The sequence below is a fragment of the Engystomops pustulosus genome, chromosome 5 (assembly GCF_040894005.1).
Source record: "Engystomops pustulosus chromosome 5, aEngPut4.maternal, whole genome shotgun sequence".
Lineage (NCBI taxonomy): Eukaryota > Metazoa > Chordata > Amphibia > Anura > Leptodactylidae > Engystomops > Engystomops pustulosus.
In genome coordinates this window covers 128,521,187-128,545,314 of record NC_092415.1, presented here as the reverse complement: position 1 = coordinate 128,545,314, position 24,128 = coordinate 128,521,187, and the positions used below count along the sequence as shown (strand labels likewise).

The following is a 24,128-nucleotide window of genomic DNA, read 5'->3' as shown; positions in this document are numbered from 1 at the left end:
ATGTGTATGCTACGTGGGACCGTATGGCTGGTGTGTATGCTACGTGGGAATGTATGGCTGGTGTATATGCTACGTGGGACCGTATGGCTGGTGTGTATGCTACGTGGGAATGTATGGCTGATGTGTATGCTACGTGGGAATGTATGGCTGATGTGTATGCTACGTGGGACCGTATGGCTGGTGTGTATGCTACGTGGGAATGTATGGCTGGTGTATATGCTACGTGGGACCGTATGGCTGGTGTGTATGCTACGTGGGAATGTATGGCTGGTGTATATGCTACGTGGGACCGTATGGCTGGTGTGTATGCTACGTGGGAATGTATGGCTGGTGTGTATGCTACGTGGGACCGTATGGCTGGTGTGTATGCTACGTGGGAATGTATGGCTGGTGTGTATGCTACGTGGGAATGTATGGCTGGTGTGTATGCTACGTGGGAATGTATGGCTGGTGTGTATGCTACGTGGGAATGTGTGGCTGGTGTATATGCTACGTGGGACCGTATGGCTGGTGTGTATGCTACGTGGGACCGTATGGCTGGTGTGTATGCTACGTGGGAATGTATGGCTGGTGTGTATGCTACGTGGGAATGTATGGCTGGTGTGTATGCTACGTGGGACCATATGGCTGGTCTGTATGTTACATGGGACTGTATGGCTGGTGTGACTGAGGTGTATATTACATGTGAAACTGGGGCGAGGAGGCTGTATGTAGCTGTGTTGTATAGTAGTTTATAATAGTTATATTCTTGTACATAGGGGGCAGTATTATAGTAGTTATATTCTTGTACATAAGGGCAGTATTATAGTAGTTATATTCCTGTACATAGGGGGCAGTATTATAATAGTTATATTCTTGTACATAGGGGGCAGTATTATAGTAGTTCTATTCTTGTACATAGGGGGCAGTATTATAGTAGTTATATTCTTGTACATAGGGAGCAGTATTATAGTAGTTATATTCTTGTACATAAGGGGCAATATTATAGTAGTTATATTCTTGTACATAGGAGGCAGTATTATAGTAGTTCTATTCTTGTACATAGGGGGCAGTATTATAGTAGTTATATTCTTGTACATAGGGAGCAGTATTATAGTAGTTATATTCTTGTACATAAGGGGCAATATTATAGTAGTTATATTCTTGTACATAGGAGGCAGTATTATAGTAGTTATATTCTTGTACATAGGGAGCAGTATTATAGTAGTTATATTCTTGTACATAAGGGGCAATATTATAGTAGTTATATTCTTGTACATAGGAGGCAGTATTATAGTAGTTATATTCTTGTACATAGGAGGCAGTATTATAGTAGTTATATTCTTGTACATAGGGAGCAGTATTATAGTATTTATATTCTTGTACATAAGGGGCAATATTATAGTAGTTATATTCTTGTACATAGGGGGCAGTATTATAGTAGTTATATTCTTGTACATAGGGGGCAGTATTATAGTAGTTATATTCTTGTACATAGGGGGCAGTATTATAGTAGTTATATTCTTGTACATAGGGGGCAGTATTATAGTAGTTATATTCTTGTACATAAGGGGCAGTATTATAGTAGTTATATTCTTGTACATAGGGGGCAGTATTATAGTAGTTATATTCTTGTACATAGGAGGCAGTATTATAGTAGTTATAGTCCTGTACATAAGGGGCAGTATTATAGTAGTTATATTCTTGTACATAGGGGGCAGTATTATAGTAGTTATATTCTTGTACATAGGGGGCAGTATTATAGTAGTTATATTCTTGTACTTAGGGGGCAGTATTATAGTAGTTATATTCCTGTACATAGGGGGCAGTATTATAGTAGTTATATTCCTGTACATAGGGGGCAGTATTATAGTAGTTATATTCTTGTACATAGGGGACAGTATTATAGTAGTTATATTCTTGTACATAGGGGGCAGTATTATAGTAGTTCTATTCTTATACATAGGGGATAGTATTATAGTGGTTATATTCCTGTACATAGGGGGCAGTATTATAGTAGTTCTATTCTTGTACATAGGGGGCAGTATTATAGTAGTTATATTCCTGTACATAGGGGGGCAGTATTATAGTAGTTATATTCTTGTACATAGGGGGCAGTATTATAGTAGTTATATTCTTGTACATAGGGGAAGTATTATAGTAGTTACATTCTTGTACATAGGGGGCAGTATTATAGTAGTTATATTGTTGTACATAGGGGGCAGTATTATAGTAGTTATATTCTTGTACATAGGGGGCAGTATTATAGTAGTTATATTCTTGTACATAGGGGGCAGTATTATAGTAGTTATATTCTTGTACATAGGGGGCAGTATTATAGTAGTTATGTTCTTGTACATAGGGAGCAGTATTATAGTAGTTATTTTCTTGTACATAGGGAGCAGTATTATAGTAGTTATATTCTTGTACATAAGGGCAGTATTATAGTAGTTATATTCTTGTACATAGGGGCAGTATTATAGTAGTTATATTCTTGTACATAGGGGCAGTATTATAGTAGTTATATTCTTGTACATAGGGAGCAGTATTATAGTAGTTATATTCTTGTACATAGGGAGCAGTATTATAGTAGTTATATTCTTGTACATAGGGAGCAGTATTATAGTAGTTACATCGGAAAGTAGTTGTTTATCGGAGAAGGTATTGCAGTATTAAAAAAAGAAGCTTTATTCCTGTATAAGGAAGGTAGTATGAATTTCTTTCTCTGTGCTGTACATGTTTATTTAGACCATCTATAAACAGTTTGTAACTCCACACACATCACATGGCCACGCCTACTTGTTTTGACTCCGCCCACAGAATGGGGCCACTTTAACTGTTTTTTCCAGGGCCACTTTAAATTCCCAGTCCGCCCCTGATAATCGTCTTTCCCCCATTTGCACATTACCCCTGAGGAAGCCTGCATAGACAGGCGGAACGCGTGGGGATTGCTCTCTGCCCCCTCTATCTCCAAACTGGATACTTGAGATATTGAGGTAACTATGGCTCCATTGGAGACGATACACTAATTACATTTCTAACCACTTTTTTGTCTTACCTTTGATTATCTCTGATGCAGTCTAAGTAATTTATGCTTTTATGCCATTTATATCTCTTTGATGTACTTCTCGTAGATTTATTCATTATCCGGATAGTGGGGTCTGTTTAGCACTCATTTGGATGCTGTGCCATCAGCTCATAAAGCCTAGCCAACGCGTTAACAATCTGAGCACTTCATGCATAACCAGGCACCTCCAGAGTAAACATGAGTGGCAGTAGCTGAGACAACAAAAAAACCTTGAAACATCTAAGCCTCTTCCTGCTTCTTCAGTTGGCCTAGCCTATTCCATGGCCTCCCTAGCCAGAAGGCCACCTGTCTCCCTGCCAAGGAAGGATATGACACCACTTCCAACAACTACCAACCCCACCATCCCCAAGCCTGTCCACACCATCTGTTCAGCTCTCCATCCCCCAAATCATGGAGTTTGGCCACAGACAAGCTCAGGTCCCGAAAAAGAGAATTTCCGAATAGCTGACTTTGGAAATGATCCTACTCAGGAATACTATTATTCCTGACGTGCACCCTACAACTGCAGGGAGACACTCTGACCCACATTCTGGCCCTACCCAGGATTCCTGGACATCACACCTTGCCTCCAGTTGCCTCCGCTTCTTCCTATCCAGGTTTCTCATCCAGTCAGCACAGCACCCATAGCACCACTTTTAGCAAAGCCATGGGGAAACGGCAGCAGGCTGTGCTAAAACTGATCTGTCTGGGCAAAAGATCACACACCACCTGGGAACTGTGGCTAGGATCCAGGAGCAGACAGATGAGTAGTTACTGCTGCTGAACCTCAAGTCCTGCAAGGTGGTGTGCAAGAATGGCCCATCAACCTTCTGGAGCTTCTGCTTAAAGTGTGTGCCATGTGTTTTTCATTTTTGGCTTCAAACCCTGCTTCTGCTCACCATTCTGTTACTTTCCAATTTTTCAGTTTTGCATTCCTGAAACCCCAAATTTTAAATGGAAATTCAAATTTATAAATGTTTAAATTCACCCCCCCCATCCTTCTCCCTTCAACTCAACCCCTTTCCCTATCCCTGGATCCTCTACCCACCACTTGTTTTGTAACTGGAGTAAAGTTTTCGAGAAGACACTATTTAATCCGGTAGTGAACTTTCCCTTTTGCAGTTTTGGAATGTGGAAGATGTTGCCAACTGTCTATTGTATTGGATTTGTTTGTACATTGCACTGTTTTAAAAATTAATAAAAAGATTAATTCATTTAAAAACACAAATATTTTTAAATTGATACTTAAATATTCTATATAAGTGAATTACCGAATCATCTGAGATTTTCCATAAGTGTTGAATGAAGTCAGTGTCCAGAGTTAATAGACACAAACACGTTACAGTGCCCTGTGGTGCCCTCCAATCATTGTCTGCTAATTTTGAGCGCACTTCACCCATCTGAAAAAACTGGGGTCTGCCAATTACTATCATAGTTAACATTTTTAGGTCTTTCATCTTTTCCTGACTGGATCCAAGACTGGATCCATGGTGTTGAATGCACTTGAAAAGTCAGAGTATCCTTACAGAGGTCCCACTGTGTTCCAGGTGGGAGTAGGTTTTGTGCAGTAGGAGCAGCAGGGGCGTAACTTGAGGTGTGTAGAGGGTGCGGTCACACCCGGGTCCAAGAGGTTTAGGGGGCCCATAAGGTCTCACTTTCCCATATGAGAAGACTAGTACTATAAACCATACATTATAGTCGGGGGCCTGGCACAGACTTTGCACTGGGGCCCATCAGCTCCAAGTTACGCTACTGAAGAACAGTATTGTTTCGTCAACACCATTTTATCTTGGTAGGCAAACTAGAATGGGCCTTCCCTTTTCACACTGTCGGTGCAGTTTTATGTATTTATTAATATGACCGCTAATATCATTTTGGGTCTCCCATGGTAGGTTCCGTATAATCCTATCTTTGATTGTGGTTCGGTTAAATGAGGCCCAGAATGTTCTCCTCTCTGTACTTCCCTGTTTGTTTATGAATGCCAGACAGAGATTGATAATTTACCTAGCTAAAATGTTCTAAAATCAAATAAAATACTGGGAACAGCCAACATATAATGCACCATATGTGGATGAATAAGACCCCTATCTGTTCATGATGTCATTCCAGGTCCTGTGCACAATGCTCTATGCTTATGCATATATTTTCCATCCTGCCCAGTTGGCAGTCAGTCCACAGGGATTTCTTTTGTTTTTGATTATTTGGCTATATAGCTATGAAAAATAGTGTATGTCAGCTGAGAAACTATTATATTTTATTGTGAAATACAAAGTCTTCATCAACTCATATTGTATCATAAGTTTGGATTTACCTTATCCCCTGGGTATCCTGGCATTCCTCTAAGTCCAATACTGCCTTGAAGTCCATTCTCTCCCTATAACATATAAAAAAGATTATGTTAACAACAATAAAATAACAACAGACCTTAGCTAAACCACCGGACATAAGACTATGGGTGCAACGCAATCCCAGGCGCAATCCCCTAAAATGTCAGAAAACCCGACGGAAATGTGGCTGCAGGACCTTAGTAAATAAGTACCTATATGTTGCTTTACTCCATTTCAGGGCTGGATCTACATTGGCGCTCTTGGAGCACCAGTATTCTGGCTCACTGGTGCACCTGAGCCCCAGCTCAGCCAGATTGTAGATCAGGGCCAATGAATATAAACTCCCAAGGCCCCGTCTTCCTTCCCCGGATACTGAGCGGCAGAATGGCGTGAGCTCTGCATCACAGGTTGCGCAAGGTCAGAATTTAAGCAGAGGAGGTTCATTTGGCTGTGTCCGACCAGAGTTGTGTGTGGGAGCCTGAGGTTTTTGCCCTTCTTGTACTTTCTATCCCGCCTACCGCTGGCAACGCATTATATTTCTTGAAGAATTTTTTTAACCCCTTTTTCATTTCTGCTTATCTATTTTTCACTTCCCACCTTCAAAAAGCTAAAATATTTTTTAATTTTTCCATGTAAAGAGCTGTGCTTTATTTACTGAGTAACAAAATTCACTTCAATAACACAACATCTGCAGTGCACTGCAAAAAACACTGCATCTTACATGAATTGCAGAACAGATTTTTGTTTTTTTTGTTTTTTATCACATCTCAATTTAAAAAAACCCTGAGAAAAAAGTCTTAAAATAAAATATGATAAAAAATATAAAAAAAATAAGTCAAAGTTAAAAAATAAAAATGCAATGATCAATCACCCCTTCCAAACCGTGTACTGAGAAAAATTACAATTGCAGTAAAATTGATGCAAATACACTTTTGTTCGATTTTGGGCTTGGTTTTAAGGGCTTTCATTGGACGCCCCAAATGTAACATCTCATTTATTTTTTGGGTTAGTACGATCACAGGAATACTAAAATTATATAGGTTTTATTGTATTTTAATGCTTTTTTTAAATTAATCTTCTGTACAAAATAAATAATCTTCTGGCGCTAATAACTTTTTCATACTTCAGTGTACGGAGCTTTGTGTGGTGTAATTTTTTTGCTGGATGAGATGTTATTTTCTTTGCTACCATTTTGGGGACTGCAGACCTTTTGATCACTTTTTAGTAAATTTTTTATAGGTCGCAAAATGGCAAGAAAGTGGCATTGTGGACATTCTTGGCACAATTTTCCAGTTATTTCTGGGGTTCAACAACAGAAATAACTGTTATTATATTTTGAAAGATTAAACATTTTGGGACACAGTGGTACCTAAAATGTTTATGATTTTTACAGTTTATTTTTATATCGGTTCTAGGAAGAGGTTGATTTGAATTTTTTTTTTTTTATTAACTTTTTGATTTATTGCTATTTTTCAGACCCATTTGGGTACTTTAACCCAAACCTTGTATGGAGAAGACTTAGCCTGTGAGCCCTATCCATACATCCACAGCCATTGTTAAAGGGGTTGTCCGAGACTAACAAAAAAAAAGAAGTGGCTGGGTGTAGTCTGCAAAAAAAAATAAACTAGTACTTACCTCATCTCTCTATGCCATTCTCTCTCCATGCCGTGCCCCTGTTTCTCTATAAGAGAACAGAAGCTCCGGTCTTTCAGCTTCCAGGCACGCCAACCCATCACCTTGTCCCAGCTCCTGATAAAGCACTGGGACAGTGGTTGGGTGGGAATGCCCGGCTGCTCAGAAGCTGCAAGATCAGAGCTATTGTGCCCCTTTAAACAAACAGGGGCACGGCATGGAGAGAGTGTGGCGTGGGACACCAGGAGTGCCAGACAAGATAAGTACTTGGTAATTTATTTTGCAGCCCACCCCTGGCCACCTTCCTATTTTTTTAGTTGCCGTATATACTAGAGTATAAGCCGACCCGAGTATAAACAGAGACCCCTACTTTTAACATGAAAAAACCATATTGACTCTAGTATAAGCTGAGGATGGGAAAAGCATTAGTCACAGCCTCCCCAGTATATAGCCAGCAAGCCCCCTGTAGTATATAGCCTAACCCCTGTAGTATATAGCCTGCCATACTCCTGTAGTATATAGCCTGCCAGGCCCCTGTAGTATATAGCCTGCCAGTCCCCTGTAGTATATAGCCTGCCAGCCCCTGTAGTATATAGCCTGCCAGACCCTGTATTATATAGCCTGTCAGCCCACCCAGTATATAGCCTTCCAGACCCCCAGTATATAGCCTGCTAGAACCCCCAGTATATAGCCTGCCAGCCCCCTGTAGTATATAGCCTGCAGCCCCCTGTAGTATATAGCCTTCAGCCCCTGTAGTGTATAGCCTGCCATTACCAGTAGTATATAGCCTGCCAGCCCCTGTAGTATATAGCCTGTCAGCCCACCCAGTATATAGCCTGCCAGCCCCTGTAGTATTTAGCCTACCAGCCCCCTGTAGTATATAGCCTGCCAGCCCCCTGTAGTATATGGCCTGCCAGCCCCTGTAGTATGTAGCCTGCCAGTTCCCTGCAGTATATAGCTTCCCAGCCCCCTGTAGAATATAGCCTGCAGCCCCTGGAGTATATAGCCTGCTAGCCCCCCAATATATAGCCTGCAGCCCGCCTAGTATATAGCCTGCAGCCGCTGTATTGTATAGCCTGACAGCCCCTGTAGTATATAGCCTGACAGCCCCCAAGTATATAGCCTGCAGCCCCTGCACCCCCTGTATACAGCCTGCAGCCCCTGCCCACAACAATATAATGCCTATAGAAAAAAAACAAACAGTGTACTCACCTTCCAACGTCCTCTTCCATACAGCAATGCACCGGCATTGTCTCCGTGTCCCTGCGATGTCCATCGCAGGCACCATGACGTCAGCCGCTCTCACTGAAATCTTAATGTTTGCCGATGCCAGACCCTGTATTATATAGCCTGCCAGCCCACCCAGTATATAGCCTGCCAGACCCCCAGTATATAGCCTGCCAGAACCCCCCAGTATATAGCCTGCCACCCCCCTGTAGTATATAGCCTGCAGCCCCCTGTAGTATATAGCCTTCAGCCCCTGTAGTGTATAGCCTGCCATTACCAGTAGTATATAGCCTGCCAGCCCCAGTAGTATATAGCCTGTCAGCCCACCGAGTATATAGCCTGCCAGACCCCTCAGTATATAGCCTGCCAGCCCCTGTACTATATAGCCATATAGCCAGCAAGCCCTCCGTAGTATATAGCCTACCAGCCCACCCAGTATATAGCCTGCCAGACCTCCCAGTAAATAGCCTGTCAGCCCACCGAGTATATAGCCTGCCAGCCCTTGTAGTATATAGCCTGCCAGCCCCTGTAGTATTTTTCCTACCAGCCCCCTGTAGTATATAGCCTGCCAGCCCCCTGTAGTATATGGACTGCCACCCCCTGTAGCATGTAGCCTGCCAGTTCCCTGTAGTATATAGCCTTCCAGCCCCTGCAGTATATAGCTTCCCAGCCCCCTGTAGAATATAGCCTGCAGCCCCTGGAGTATATAGCCTGCCAGCCCCCAATATAGAGCCTGCAGCCGCCTAGTATATAGCCTGCAGCCTCTGTATTGTATAGCCTGACAGCCCCTGTAGTATATAGCCTGACAGCCCCCAAGTATATAGCCTGCAGCCCCTGCCCCCCCTGTATACAGCCTGCAGCCCCTGCCCACAACAATATAATGCCTATAGGAAAAAAACAAACAGTGTATTAACCTTCCAACGTCCTCTTCCATACAGCGATGCACCGGCATTGTCTCCATGTCCCTGCGATGTCCGTCGCAGGCACCATGACGTCAGCCGCTCTCGCTGAAATCTTAATGTTTGCCGATGCCGGCACACATAGTAGAACGTGATGGACAGTGTAGGGACACAAAGACGATGCCGGAGCATGTATAGTAGAGGACCTGCCGGGGTGAGTACACATTTTTTTTCTTGGACAAGTCTCGGACAACCCCTGTAATATTTTATTTTTAGTCACTTGTAGTGTACTGTAACTCATACAGTCTCAAGCTGCAGTAAATAAATATACAGTAATGTCACAGCACAGGGAGGTTAATACAGTTATTACACAGTGATGTCACAGCAAAGGGACGTTAATACCCCGGCCCCGGCTCCTGAAATCTCTGATTGCGGGTGTTAACCCCTAACACGCCGCGGCCGCGCTGACCGCGGCGTGCAAGGGGCATTTGAGAAGAATTGGATCCCCCCGCGGCGCTTACCGGGGGGGGTCCGCTGTTCCGATCACAGCCCCGGGACTGCCGGTGCCCGGGGCTGCGCGATCCTCCTTCCGGCTGTAACACACTGAGCATGCGCACTGTGTAAGGTGAAGAATAGCTTGAACAAGTGATCAGTGGATCGCTTGTTCAAGCTTACCTGTAAAAGTGATAAAACACAGTTAAAAACATTTAATAAAAACATTTTTTAATAAAAAGAATTAATTAAATACAGTTAAAGTCCCCTAAACACGAACATTCCCTATACTCATGCAATAAAGTGAAAAAAACACAAAATCGCCAAAAAAACCCACATATATTGTGGTGTCCATAACAATCCGTACAATAACTCAGAAACATTATTGGGCCCGCTCGGTGAACGCTGTTAAAACGAAATACGAAAAACTCGCCAAAAAAGTAAATTTTTCATAAAATCTCTTCACAAAAATGTTCTAAAAAGTGATCAAAAAAAGTTATGTGCGCCAAAATGGTATCAATTGAAAGGACAACTCAACACGTAAAAAATAAGCCCTCGCTCTGTCAACAAAAAAATATTAAAGTTACGTCTCCGAAAAGATGGCGATGCAAAAACAAATGAGATTTCCTCTATATTAGTTTTTATCCAGTAAAATTGTAAAAATAAATGAAACTGTATAAATGAGGTATCACCATAATCGTAATCACCTATAGAATAAAGATAATATAGTATTTTTAGTGAACAGTGTACAACCCCCAAAAAATACGAAAAAAAAGTAAACCAAAATTGACAATTTTCTTTTCACCCATGCATTCAAGAGTTAATAAAATCTCAATAAGCTAATGACCCACTAAAATGAAGTATTTGTAAAGTGCATCTCATGTTGCAAAAAATAAGCCCTTATATGTCCAAATTGCCAAAAAAATAAAGGATTGTATAGCCAATAAAAAGTGACAATGCATAATCTGCTCTGAATGGCGCAGCTTCCCTTTGATGCCCTGGTGTGCGCCCATACAGCAGGTTACCACCACATATGGGGTATTGTTATACGCAGGAGGGATTGGGTCTCAAATTTTGTGGAGCGTTTTGGTATTTTAGCTGCTGAGAATTTGTACATTTTTTTAAAAACACATTAATTTAGCCAAAAAAAATGTACTTTCAAAATTGTATCCGATTTTGTTTTAACACCTGTAAAACAATTAAAGGGTTAACAAACTTCATAAAAGTTGTTTTATGTACGTTGAGGGGTGTAGTTTCTATAATGGGGTAATTTATGGGGTTTTACTTTTATTTAGGCCTCTCTAAGTGATTTGAAACCTGAGCAGGTCCCTCAAAAGCAGGATTTTGCGTTTTTTATGAAAATGTGAAAAATCGCACCTAACGTTCAAAGGCCCATAACATCTTACAAAAATAAAAGTATGCATAAAAAACCATGCCCACATAAAGTAGACATTCGGTTAATGTTAGTTATTAAATTTTTTTTGCTGTTATGACTACGTGTGGAAAAAGTAGAATTTCTGATTTTCTCATAAATAAATGCAAAACATACCACCAAAATTTGTCAACTAACATGAAGTACAATGTGTCACGAGAAAACAATTCCAAAATCACTTGGATATGTTAAAGCGTTTCAATTTATAACCACTTATAGTGACACAGGGCAGATTTGAAAAAACGGGCCGTGTCAGGAAGGTGTAAAGTGGCTTCGGCGTTAAGGGGTTAAAATTTGTGTTGCAAGCCAAGCACTTACATGCACCAGGAAGAAGAAGATGAACTCCGGCGGACCTGGGCGAGGAGCGACACATGCAGGATATTGGGTGCAGGATTTACTTGGATCGCAGCACAGTGCATCATTGTCGGAGAGTCCAGATCAGGCATTGCAACTCGGACAGGTAAGTAAATGTGCCTCACTGTGTATTAACATCCCTGTGCTGTGACATCACTATGTATTTACCTCCTGTGCTGTGACATCACTGTGCATTAACCTCCCTTTACTGTGACATCACTGTCTTTTAACCTCCCTGTGCTGTAACATTACTGTGTTTTAACCTCCCTGTACTGTGTTATTACTGTGTTTTAACCTCCCTGTGCTGTGAAATCACTGTGTATTAAAGTACTACCAGGATGAAGGATTGTGTACAAAGTACACTGACATACTGGTATGTGTCCCCTCTGGTAGGATTTGCTCTTCTTTAATTTTCTTATTCCCTTGTTTTTAAGGAAAAATGCAGGAAAAGGAAATATGCAAATGAGTCAGAGCAGCTCTGTGCTTCATTCACACCTTTGGAGCCCGGAGCCCCTCACTTGCATAATTTAAAAAGCCTTTTGTTGTAAAACCCAGTGAAGAAGCTAAAAGAAGAGCAGATGGGGCACACACCAGTATGTCATCGTGCTTGGTTTACAATCCTTGATCCTGGTGGTAGATGTCCTGTAACCTCCCTGTGTGGTGACGTTATCATGTATTAACACCCTTGTACTGTGACGTCACTGTGTATTAATACCCTGTGCTGTGACATCACTGTCAATTTACCTCCCTGTGCTGTGTATAGTTACTTACATATAGTGTGTTCAGTTATTGGTTTGAGGCTATATATAATATATGTGGGGTGAACAGTTGTCTCTTGCGGTGTGAGGTGTAAGGGGTATATATGATATATGTAGGGGCACAGTATGGTCAGTTGTGGTGTGAGGAGTATATAGGATATGTGTGGGGAGCACAGTGTTGTCAGTTGTGGTGTGAGAGGTATATATGATATATATGAGGGCACAGTGTAGTCAGCTGTGGTGTGAGGGGTACATTTGATTTATGTGGGAGCACAGTGTTGTCAGTTATGGTGTGAGAGGTATATATGAGAGCACACGTGGTTAGTTGTGGTGTGAGTGGTATTTATGATATATGTGGGGGGCACAGTTTAGTTAGTTGTGGTGTGTGGGGTATATATGATGTATATGGGGGCCGAATGTGGTCAGTTGCAGTGTGAGTGGTATCAATGATATATGTGGGGGCACAGTGTGGTCAGTTGTAAGTTGTAATGTGAGGGGTATATATGATATATGTGAGGAACACCGTGTGGTCAGTTGTGATGTGAGGGGTATATATGGGAGCACAGTGTGGTCAGTTGTGGTGTGAGTGTTATATATGATATATGTGGGGGCACAGTGCAGATAGTTATTGTGTGAGGAATATATATGATATATGTGGGGGTCAGGTGTGAGGAGTATACAAACATGTCTGCGTTATAAACCCACATAGATGTTTCATGGCCAGAAGAAGTTGCCAGGAAGATCAGACAGAAGGAAAGACAACATAAGGACATCATCTGTAAGTGATTTGATTCTGATTTTGTACCTTGCCTTGGACACCACCACGGATAAAGTCGCACCTGTGGAGCAACCTGGTGGTACCATGCCGCAGCAAGTCCAATGCTTTGCAGCTGGGTCTAGTGAAAACCAGGTGCCACTTAGACTCCGTTCCCAGGTGTTGGCTTATGTCATCATCCGCGGTGTTCCAGTGGGTTCACATACTCTGTATTATTGGGCCTTCCTTGGTTGCAGCAACACGCTCCTGTGCTCAACTGGCAGTCTTGGGACATTCTTCGCTGGGGTCCTGGATGACAATCTCACTGCCTCATGGATCTCCACCCGGTCTCCTCCATGTCTTCTTCACTATCATCCATGCCTTTGGTGGGTCTTCCCACTGCTTATGTAGACTATGCTGGTGTCTTATTGGAGAAGCAAGTGGAGACTTTGCCACCACACTGTCCCTACGACTGCCCCATAGAGCTGCTCCCGGATACATGACCTCTGCGAGGTCAAGCTTACCCACTCTCTATGCCCAAAACTGGGGCTATATCAGCCTACAACAAGGAAAATTTGCAGAAGGGCTTCATTTGAAAGTCTTCTTCTCCTGCCGGTGCTGGATTCTTTTTTGTGGCCAAGAAAGTTGGCCCCTGCATTGACTGCCGTGGACCTAATAAAGGGGAAGAACCGTTATCCTTTACCCCTAATCACAGAACTCTTCGACCACCTCCTTGGACCCATAATCTTCACTAAATTGGACCTTCAGAGAGCTTATAATCTCATCTGCATCCATGAGGGCAATGAGTGGAAGACCCTTCAACATTTGGGATGGGCACTTCGAATATCTGGTCATGCCTTATGGACTGTGCAATGCGCCTGCAATGTTTCAGGAATTGTCAACGACATCTTCAGAGACTTGTGTCGTTGTCTACTTGGACGATATCCTGGTGTTCTCTTCTGATCTGGTGTCTCATTTGGTCCACGTATGACAAGTTCTCAGGTGCCTAAGGGCCAATTACCTATATGCCAAACTCTATAAGTGCCGATCCACCAGAAGAGCCTTCCATTCCTCAGATATATAATCTCCGACAGGGATCTACAGATGGATCCTACCAAGTTGTCTGCGTTACTCCAGCAACCTCGCCCAGTAGGACGTCGGGCAATACAGAGATTCCTGCGCTTTGCTAATTATTACCGGCAATTTATATCACATTTCTCCTCTCTAGTGTCTCTCATTGTAGTTTTAACAAAAAAAAAGAACGCTAATCCTAAGCTCTGGCCTCCGGCAGCTGAAGATGCGTTCTCCAAGCTAAAGTCTGTCTTTACCTCTGACTCTTTTCTCACATGGCCTGATACGGAGAAGCCATTCCAGGTGGAGGTAGATGCCTCCTCGGTGGGTGCTCGAGCTGTGCTCACCCAGAAAGGGCCCAAGGGCCAGACTCTCACCTGTGGATTCTTCTCTAAGGCTTTCTTTGCTTCGAAGAGCAATTATTCCATAGGAGACGGAGAACTACTGGCCATAAAACTTGCCCTGGAAGAATGGCACTATCTTCTGGAGGGAGCTCGCCACCAAGTCTGCGTATATACAGATTACAAGAACCTCATATCTCCAGACTGCTCAGCGCCTCAATCCACGTCAAGCTCGCTGGTCATTCTTTTCCTGTTTCAATTTCTTGATTTATTTTCGTCCTGCTGAAAAGAACATCAAGGCTGATTCACTCTCTCGTGCCTCTGACGTCATTGGGGAAGAACCGGCTCCTAGGGATGTCATTCCTCCTGAACGACTCCAGTGGACCTTCGGCACCTCTCTTCTGGCAAGACCTATGTCCGACCTACTCTTGGGAAAAGGATACTAACTTGGGGACATTGCTCTCCTGTGGCTCTGTCACCCTCATTGTGCGTTTCTACTGGTGGCCAGGTCTGGTCAAGGATGTATGTAATTTTGTGGGTTCCTGAACTTCCTGTGCCTGAAACAAGCCTTCTCATCTTAAACCAACTGGTCTTCTGCCGTTACCGATACCCAGCCACTCGTGGACTCACGTGGCCATGGATTTTATCATGGATCTTCCGTCTTCCTCTGGTAATACCATCATCTGGGTGGTAACAGAACAGGTCTCCAAGATGTCCCACTTTGTTTCTCTGCCAGGTCTGTCGTCAGCTTCTCGTCTTGCCAGCCTGTTCTTTCTTCACGTCTTACTGGATTAATGGACTAACTCTGCACATTGTCTCAGACTGTGGGGTCTGTGGGGTGTGTGCTCTGTGCGGTCAACTTAAAGTAAAACTGGACTTCTCTTTTGCGTACCCTCCGCAGACGAATGGACAAATAGAGAGAGTTAACCAGACTCTGGGCTGTTATCTCCGTCATTTTGTCTCTGCCTGACAATGAGGAAGATTGGTCCACTCTGTCTGCCTCTTTCTGTGCCTTATGATGTTCCTGTCATCGAAGAGTTGGCCCAGGATCTGAAGTCTATCTGGGAGCAGACCTGACTATCCTTACTGCAGGCATCTGCTCGAACCAAGACCCTGGCCTACAAAAGACACAGGTCTCCTCCGACCTTTGCTCCGGGAGACAAAGTGTGGCTGTCTTCCAATGTGTCCGGCTGAAAATCCCCAGAACCATGTGGCCTATAAGCTCCGTCTCCCTCCCTCCATGCGCATTCCAAACTCCATCCACATATCCTTTCTGAAGCCTGTCATCCTGAACCGCTTCTCCCGGCAGCTACCACCTCCTCCTTCTCTGACATCTATGAAGTAAAAGAGGTCCTGAAGGTGAAGTCGGTTAGAGGGAAGCGGTTCTTTCCTGACGACTGGAAGGGGTTGTGGCTGAAAGAGAGGTCTTGCCAACCCAATGACAACATCCTGGTTCGTGCTGTGTTTTAGAGGTTCCTCCAGACCAAGAACAGGGAGAGGCCTAAGGAGGGAAGAGGGTAATATCACAGCTGCCCCTGCAACCCATGTTCCGGTTCGCAGGCGCACCCGTGTGCCGAAGCTCTGCAGGTTAACTTACCATGCCGCGCTCCAGCGATTGTCTCCTCCTCTGGCATGCACATCCCCACCTCCAAGGGCGCACATGCAGCAGGCATCTAAGATTTAAAGGGCCAGCGCACCAATGATTGGTGCTGGCAGACCGCCTTCCCAGATAAAGGCCCCTTCCTGTGCCTGCTGCCGGATCTTTGTGCCTTGTGCCTTAGAGAAATATTGTTTCTGATGTCCCTTGTGTTTATGTTGAAATCCCGTTGTAACCTAGGCTCCGTTCCTGACTTCACTCCTTTGCTGCCACCCCTGACCTTCTGCTACATCCCTGACTCTGACCCTCTGCCTGACCAAGTCTCCGTACCTGCCTTCTTATTCTGTACCTTGCCTTGGCCACCACCACGGACAAAGCCGTGCCTGTGGAGAGGCCTGGTGGTACCATACCACAGCAAGTCAAACCCGCTTTGCAGCAGGCTCTGGTGAGAACAAGGTGGCATTTAGACTCCACTCTCAAGTGTTGGTTTACATCATTGTCCACTGTGGTCCAGTGGGTCCACAACCCCTGGTTCCTGACAATATTGTCCTTTGCACAGTGGTGTTTGTATAATAATAATATGGTGGTAAAGATCTTCAATAAATGGAGTTTATACTTTATTATTGGGATTACTGGTCTGTGTATAGAGTCTATTGTTCATTATCAGGATGTTGGTATTCTCTTAATGTTGTGGTAATGCTGTGGGTTGTCGTTTGGAGGGATCATTTGGAAATTGTTTGGTGTACTGGTAGTTTTATTTAGTAATGGTATGATGGTATCATTATTTGGTAACAGTATGGTGGGATTATTATTTGGTTTACCATGAACCAAAATTGGAATTGATTTAATTACGGTATTAATTTATGAACCAATCTAAAACTAAATATACCATGGTTTCTAATATTTCTAGCGCTTGGGCTGATATATGAAACAGTATAATTATGTGGTAACTTTCATATATATTGTTGTGGGAGGGGGCCCTGCATTGGCTATCGAGCCGTGGGTCCCATTCTGAATGAGGTGCTCCATTTTCCTTTTGTAAGATGGCATCTTTTATGTAACACAAAGTGGGAAACATGTCTTCTATAGAGTAATGATTTGCTTTGGTGGTTTGAGTAATGTTAACATCTGCATACTGGCTGTAAAAATAGTTATTGAATTTTCCGAAGGCAATGTTGGATTTAATGCAATTTTTAATGTTTTCTATACTGGGTGTCAGATATAGTGTGCAATGTCCAGATCCCAATAATGACAGAAACAAGATGAAAATTGTTTTCTGACATGTTTTTAAGCAGCAATATTGCTATTAGCCATTGCAAGGCAAGGTATAGGTATAGCTGGAAACATAAAAGAACACTTGCTAGATCAAGGAGAATTTGAATCCCAAACTTTTTGGCCCACATTTATTAAAGTGTAAACATGCAAACTGCTTGCCCATGTATTTATAAAATGTCTGCACCAGTATTGTGTCATGGCTGCACAATGCACCTCAAAATTCTGCACCTGAAGGTTATTACTGTGACTGTGTCGCATGTTCTATGTTAATGGTGCACCAGAAAAAAAGAACCAGATTAATCAAGACTGTGCTCCACTTTTGATCAATCTGGCGTACTCTGCACTCCAAAGTGTGCAGTTTGCACTACTTTTGACAAATGTGGTCCATTGTTTTAATTAGCCCTTTGCTTTTCCTTGTTTGCAATTTAAACATTAAAATTGTAGTTCACTAAACAAAAGGAAATTGCACACATATTTCATATTTGTCACAAGATAAGTATCACCACAATGCGCACAAAATCAAAGTGAAGGTATGCATCAAACACAGGCATAAAAGGATGGGTCTCACCGATTTTTCGCTGTTGGAAAGGGTAGGAATTACTCTATGGAAAGCACTCTCACATGTGTGAATCTACAACACTGCTGAGAACTGACCCTATCCCCCCAATAAAATAGCTCCTGTGCAATTTCTCATCCTAGATGCAAAAATAAGACCTCACCAGCTCCCATTTATTATGACTAGTTTCTTGTGTAATAAATCACTGTCATCAGAGGACCAATTGATATTAAATGGATTTCCCACGAAAGAAAATTCTCACATCTCAATCCCTTAGTGATATTAACATAATCATTTTATGTTAATATGATCATTTTAATCCCTTACTTCACAATTCTACTCGATGTTATTGATTTTTGGCTCCTATCACTCCCTAGGGTGGTCAGTGCAAAATTCCAGGGTATGGGCTGGGACTCTCTAAACAAACACATTATGATCCATTTAGTTATGTGGGATGACAATGTGGTTGGATTATCAGGGTACAAGTGTATATAAAGTGAGAGATGAGACAGGTCAGAGTTGCATGAGAGTGGCTCTGCTACCTCTGCCTCCTGCCTCCCCTCCCCCTGGATCACTTATTTCCTCGTAGTTCACATATTCTCTCTGCTCACAATGGGGCACATTTACTTACCCGGCCCATTCGCGATCCAGCGGCGCATTCTCTGCACAGGATTCGGGTCCGGCCGGGATTTGTGAAGGTAGTTCCTCCGCCGTCCACCAGGTGGCGCTGCTGCGCTGAAAATCATCTCAACGCGCCGGAATGCACCACCTCGGACCAGGTGAAGGTAAGCGCTTCCCGAGCGACACTTTTTTCGTTTTTTAAATGCGGCGGTTTTTCCGAATACGTCGGGTTTTCGTTCGGCCACGCCTCCCGATTTCCGTCGCGCGCATGCCGGCGCCGATGCGCCACAATCCGATCGCGTGCGCCAAAAACCAGGGGCAATTCAGGTACAATCGGCGCAAATCGGAAATATTCGGGTAACACGTCGGGAAAACGCGAATCGGGCCCTTAGTAAATGACCCCCAATGTGTTGGCAGAAAGTGAATCCGTGTATGTGTCAGTGCGAATTCTGTGCAGTGGGCGTGGCTACAGGCACAGAGCAGAAAGACACATAAACTCAGCAACCAAGGCTGTCACACAGAAATCCAAGATGGTGGCCTGACCCTAAATCAGAAGTTACAGGGTCGGGTCTAGGGGCAACTGAAATGGTGTATAGCAGGACTGATAGAGACAGTTTGGAATTAAATCTGTGAAGTGCTGTATTTTTGTATAATATACAAAATATAAATATATTGTATAATACATATAAGAAACTTGTCTTCATGGGAATACCCCTTTAAAAGAAATCTACCATGTGATTTGATGCATTATGAAGCAAACATACCTTGAGAATGCTGTAGCTAAACTGATGCAGAATCATATCTTGGTTATTCCCTATGCTGCGTGGTTTTTCTGATAAAACAATTATAAAATTATGATAATGAAGCTGTCTTGCTTCTGTCTCTGGCTTAGTGCATCACCTAGCACATTAGTAATTCACTGCTTCACAGGATGATGTAATCCCTGGGTTGTGCCTGAAGGCAGAATAATCAATTGCTGCACCATCCCCCAGCTGCTGTGTATGAGTCATCCAGCTCAGGTTGATTAGTCATGTCTTGACTAGGCTCCATGTGTAATACAAGCTTTGTGTGTAATTTGTTTATGTCAGTCAGCCTGACCCAGCTTTCCCAAGGTCCTGAATGTTATAATTGTTTTTTTCAGAAAAACCCAAATCAGGGATTAAAATACAGAACTTTTTTTTTTTTTAAATACAGAACTTTTTTTTTTTTTTTTTCTTGTTTATTTGCTTGGGGAAGCAAAAAAATTTTTTTGTTTGTTTTTACATATCTTTGTATTTAAAACCTTTATTTTTCTTATAAACAGATACCTGAAGTTTTGCTCTAAATAGCTTTAAAAACTAAAATCTTAAAAAAAAAACTTTCCAACGTTGCTGACGTGTAATAATATCTTTAACAAAATCTTTATAGATGTAACTTGTATTAATATTCACTTCTAACAACTGGCGAAGAAGAGGGGGCAACAGGAAAAAAGTTTAAACATTCGCTTGTTTACTGCCGTTTATGCCTATAATTAAACATTTTTGGGTTTTGTTTTTAATATTTGAGATATTCGATTCTAAAAAAAAAAAGTTGTCAATTTGGTTCGTAGTTCTAATATTTTGATCTGACAATTTGCAAATTCTGAAGACCTGATGATGATGATGAAGGTGGTGCTGTCCAACATGTCGTTATTTAGATTGGTGATTTCATGTAAAACCGCCATCCCCTCCCTCTTCTAGACGCGCCATCTTGGGTGGTCTTTGAAAGATTGGGGGGGCAGCGGTTCACAATTGGCTTTGTTCTCTATATTGATTCTCTTGATGATATTATAACATGCTGACAGTCTCAAAAGAAAAATTCATCAATGTCTCTTGTTTTTTGCTTAAATTAAACTATATATTGGGCTGCGCCCAGGTTGATATAGTAGCCTTTAACATGGCAAGCTGTTTGGAATAAGCTTCAGAAAATAAAAAGTCAATGGCCATTCTAAGCTGAATGTGCCTGCTCTCGTCAGATCGCAGCAACAATGCAGCTTAAGGCTTGTCAAGTACCAGCATGGGAGACTGGCTGGGAATCCCGAGTTCCGTTGACCTAGCTCGCTCAGTTTTGGCTTGTGATTTCAAGTGGCTAGTGAACTTAAGTGAGTTGAAAAAAGCGGAGTTTGAAAAAGAGAAGTCCACAGAACTGTAAGTAACCTACATTTTATATCTCTTGATTTATATACTTATCACTGTTTTGTTACTAGGATATGGCTAGCAAGATTGGTGGTATGCTCCAATGCACACTCTGCCGCATGTATACACTGCTGGAGCAAGAGTTCAAGGGTGAATACCGCTGTGACAGATGTGCCCATATTTTTCTACTGGAAGCTCGTGTTAGAGATCTGGAGGAAGATATTGCACGGCTGCGAGCAATTGACAATCTTGAGAGGAGTATGCTGCTCACTGAGCAAGCAATAAGCGGGGTAGAAGTGGAGGGTGGAGAGGAAAGCCAGCAGGGCCAGGTGGGTAGCTGGGTTACTGTAACTAGAGGGGGTAGGAAGGGGTCAAAGAAAAGGAAGGCCAACTCTGACTCTGAACATCCAAGCAAAATTGCAAAATTGCGCAATGATGTAAGGACGTCAGTGTCAGAAATGGCAGCCCTAGCGGATCCTGCTCTCCCTCACAGCCGGGGGAGCAGACCAGCTAGTAGTAGGGTGGATGGGAGTGCAGGTAAGCCAAGGCAGCTAGTGGTTGTAGGGGACTCTATAATCAGGAAGACGGATAGAACAATTTGTCGCCAAGACCGCCTCAACCGAATGGTTTGCTGTCTCCCTGGTGCCAGGGTTCGGCATGTGGTGGAAAGGGTGGATAAATTACTGGGAGGGGCTGGGGATGACCCAGCTGTCGTGGTCCATGTTGGTACCAATGACAGAATAGATGGTAGGTGGAGGAGCCTGAAGAATAATTTTAAAGAACTAGGTTCAAAGCTTAAGGAAAGGACCTCCAAGGTAGTATTCTCCGGAATCCTACCTGTGCCATGCGCTACACAGAGCAGACAGCGGGAGCTCAGGGAGTTAAATGCATGGCTCAGATCCTGGTGTAGAGCAGAGGGATTTGGGTTCCTAGAGCATTGGGCTGACTTTTCACTGGGGTACAAGCTGTTTTCTGCAGATAACTTGCACCTAAGTGGAAGGGGGGCTGCTGTGCTGGGGGAGAAGATCCTAGCAGGGGTGGCGGAGTATTTAAACTAGGCTCGGGGGAGGAGGAAAAGGAAGACACTGAAGGGGTAGACAGGTCAGAGAGGGGGCAGGTTATGTTGGTGGGTGGTGATGTGGGCTGTGTATGGGGGCCTAAGGCAGTGGATAAGGAGATCCACAAGTTGCAGAACAGTGGTGAGGATATATGTGCCAGTAAAATTACTTTAAATCAGATAAATAACTGTGGAAAATTAAATTGTATGTTCACAAATGCCAGAAGTATCACAGGCAAAATGGGCGAGCTTGAGGCTCTGATATTAGAGGAACAGTTAGATGTTGTTGGTGTAGCAGAGACATGGCTCGATGCATCGCATGATTGGGTTGTTAATATTCAAGGTTTTACACTCTTTCGGAAAGACAGGGCAAATAGGAGGGGAGGTGGTGTATGTCTGTATGTCAGAAGAGACTTAAAAGCGATTGTGAATGAGTCAGTGGTCTCAGAGTGTGAGGGGGCTGAAACTTTGTGGGTTGAAATTCAAAGCCAAGAGAGCTTTGAGAAAATTATTTTTGGTGTAATTTATAGACCCCCTAACATCTCTGAGGAAATAGAGGGTCACCTATATAAACAGATGGAGCGGGCTGCACAGGAGGGGACCGTAGTGATAATGGGAGACTTTAACTTTCCAAATATAAATTGGGGTCAGGGCTCGTCTTCATCTGTGAAGGGGATACATTTTATGAACATTCTTCAGGATAATTTTATGGTGCAGCTTGTAGAAGATCCCACAAGAGGTGACGCATTGTTGGACCTTGTGATTTCTAACAATGAGGAGATTGTCCAAAATGTCAGTATCAGGGAACCCCTTGGGAACAGCGATCATAATATAATTATTTTCCTCTTAGACTTTAAAAAGCAGAAACAGGTGGGAAAATCGAAAACTTTGAATTTTAAGAGGGCTAATTTCCAAAAATTCAGGGCTGCAATACAGGATATAGACTGGGATCAGATACTGTCACATGGTGATACTAATGTTAAATGGGAGAAATTCAAATCTATCCTGGGTTTTTATACTTCTAAATTTATTCCAGTAGGTAACAAGTATAGACGGGCTAGATTACACCCCGCGTGGCTTACAGCTACAGTTAAAAGGGCAATTAATGAGAAAAAGAGGGCATTTAAAAAATATAAATCTGACGGGTCACTAGAGGCTTTCAATACTTACAAAAAACTTACCAAAATCTGTAAAAAAGAAATCAAATCAGCCAAAATACAAAATGAAAGACAGGTAGCTAAAGATAGCAAAACAAATCCCAAGAAATTTTTTAGGTATATCAATGCAAAAAAAAATGGGTCACAACAGGTTGGACCCCTTTATTCTGAAAATGGGGCATCGGTGACTGGAGACCAGGAGAAGGCGGAGATACTTAATAGGTTTTTTAGCTCCGTTTATACAATAGAAGAGAGAACTTCTGACTTGGGTGGTGCCAGTGCGGGTCATGGATCCTGTGATATACTAGGCTGGCTAAATGTAGACATTATCCAATCTAAGCTCAATAAAATCAATGTGTACAAAGCTCCTGGACCAGATGGGTTACACCCCAGAGTTCTTAAAGAACTCAGTTCAGTTATTGCTGTACCGCTGGCTAAAATCTTCAGGGATTCTGTAATGTCTGGTGTGGTGCCAAGTGACTGGCGCAGGCAAATGTGGTGCCAATATATAAAAAGGGCTCTAGAACTTCGCTTACAGGCCTGTAAGCTTAACTTCCATTGTGGGGAAAGTATTGGAAGGGTTAGTAAAAGACTACATACTGGAGTATGTGACATCAAATAGTATAATAAGTGACAGCCAGCATGGGTTTACTAAGAATAGAAGTTGTCAAACTAACCTTATCTGCTTTTATGAAGAGGTGAGCAGATGCCTGGATGGAGGAGCAGCTGTGGATATTGTGTTCTTGGACTTTGCAAAGGCATTTGACACTGTCCCTCATAGACGCCTGATGGGTAAAATTAGGGCTATTGGTTTGGCAGAAATCATTTGCAATTGGATTGAAAACTGGCTGAAGGATCGTATCCAGAGAGTTGTGGTCAATGATTCCTACTCGGAATGGTCACCAGTTATGAGTGGTGTACCCCAGGGTTCTGTGCTTGGCCCACTACTATTTAATATATTTATTAATGATATAGAGGTAGGAATTAATAGCACTGTGGCTATTTTTGCAGATGACACCAAACTGTGTAGTGTAATACAGTCTATGGAGGATGTTCATAGGCTGCAGGGTGACTTGGACAAACTGAATGTTTGGTCATCCACTTGGCAAATGAGGTTTAATGTGGATAAATGTAAGGTTATGCACCTGGGGGCCAATAATCCAAAGGCAAAATATGTCCTTGGGGGAGTAAATCTGGGAGAGTCCCTTGTTGAGAAGGACCTGGGGGTACTAGTAGATCATAAATTGAATAACAGCATGCAATGTCAATCAGCTGCCTCTAAAGCCAGTAGGATCTTGTCATGTATCAAAAGTGGTATGGACTCTCGTGATAGGGATGTAATATTACCACTATACAAGGCACTGGTTCGGCCACATCTG

At 42.8% G+C, this 24,128-nt stretch overlaps 1 protein-coding gene and 1 pseudogene across 1 annotated transcript in view; one reads left to right on the top strand and one right to left on the bottom strand.

Moving 5' to 3' along the window:
- The window catches only part of LOC140133190 (uncharacterized), a 437,171-nt gene that overhangs the window by 252,579 nt on the left and 160,464 nt on the right, over window positions 1-24,128 (bottom strand). Inside the window, exon 12 of the mRNA XM_072153006.1 lies at window positions 5,358-5,420. Within this exon, the coding sequence (XP_072009107.1) occupies window positions 5,358-5,420 (63 nt within the window). The remainder of the gene's footprint in view (window positions 1-5,357; window positions 5,421-24,128) is intronic.
- LOC140134470 (5S ribosomal RNA) lies at window positions 20,335-20,453 on the top strand (annotated as a pseudogene).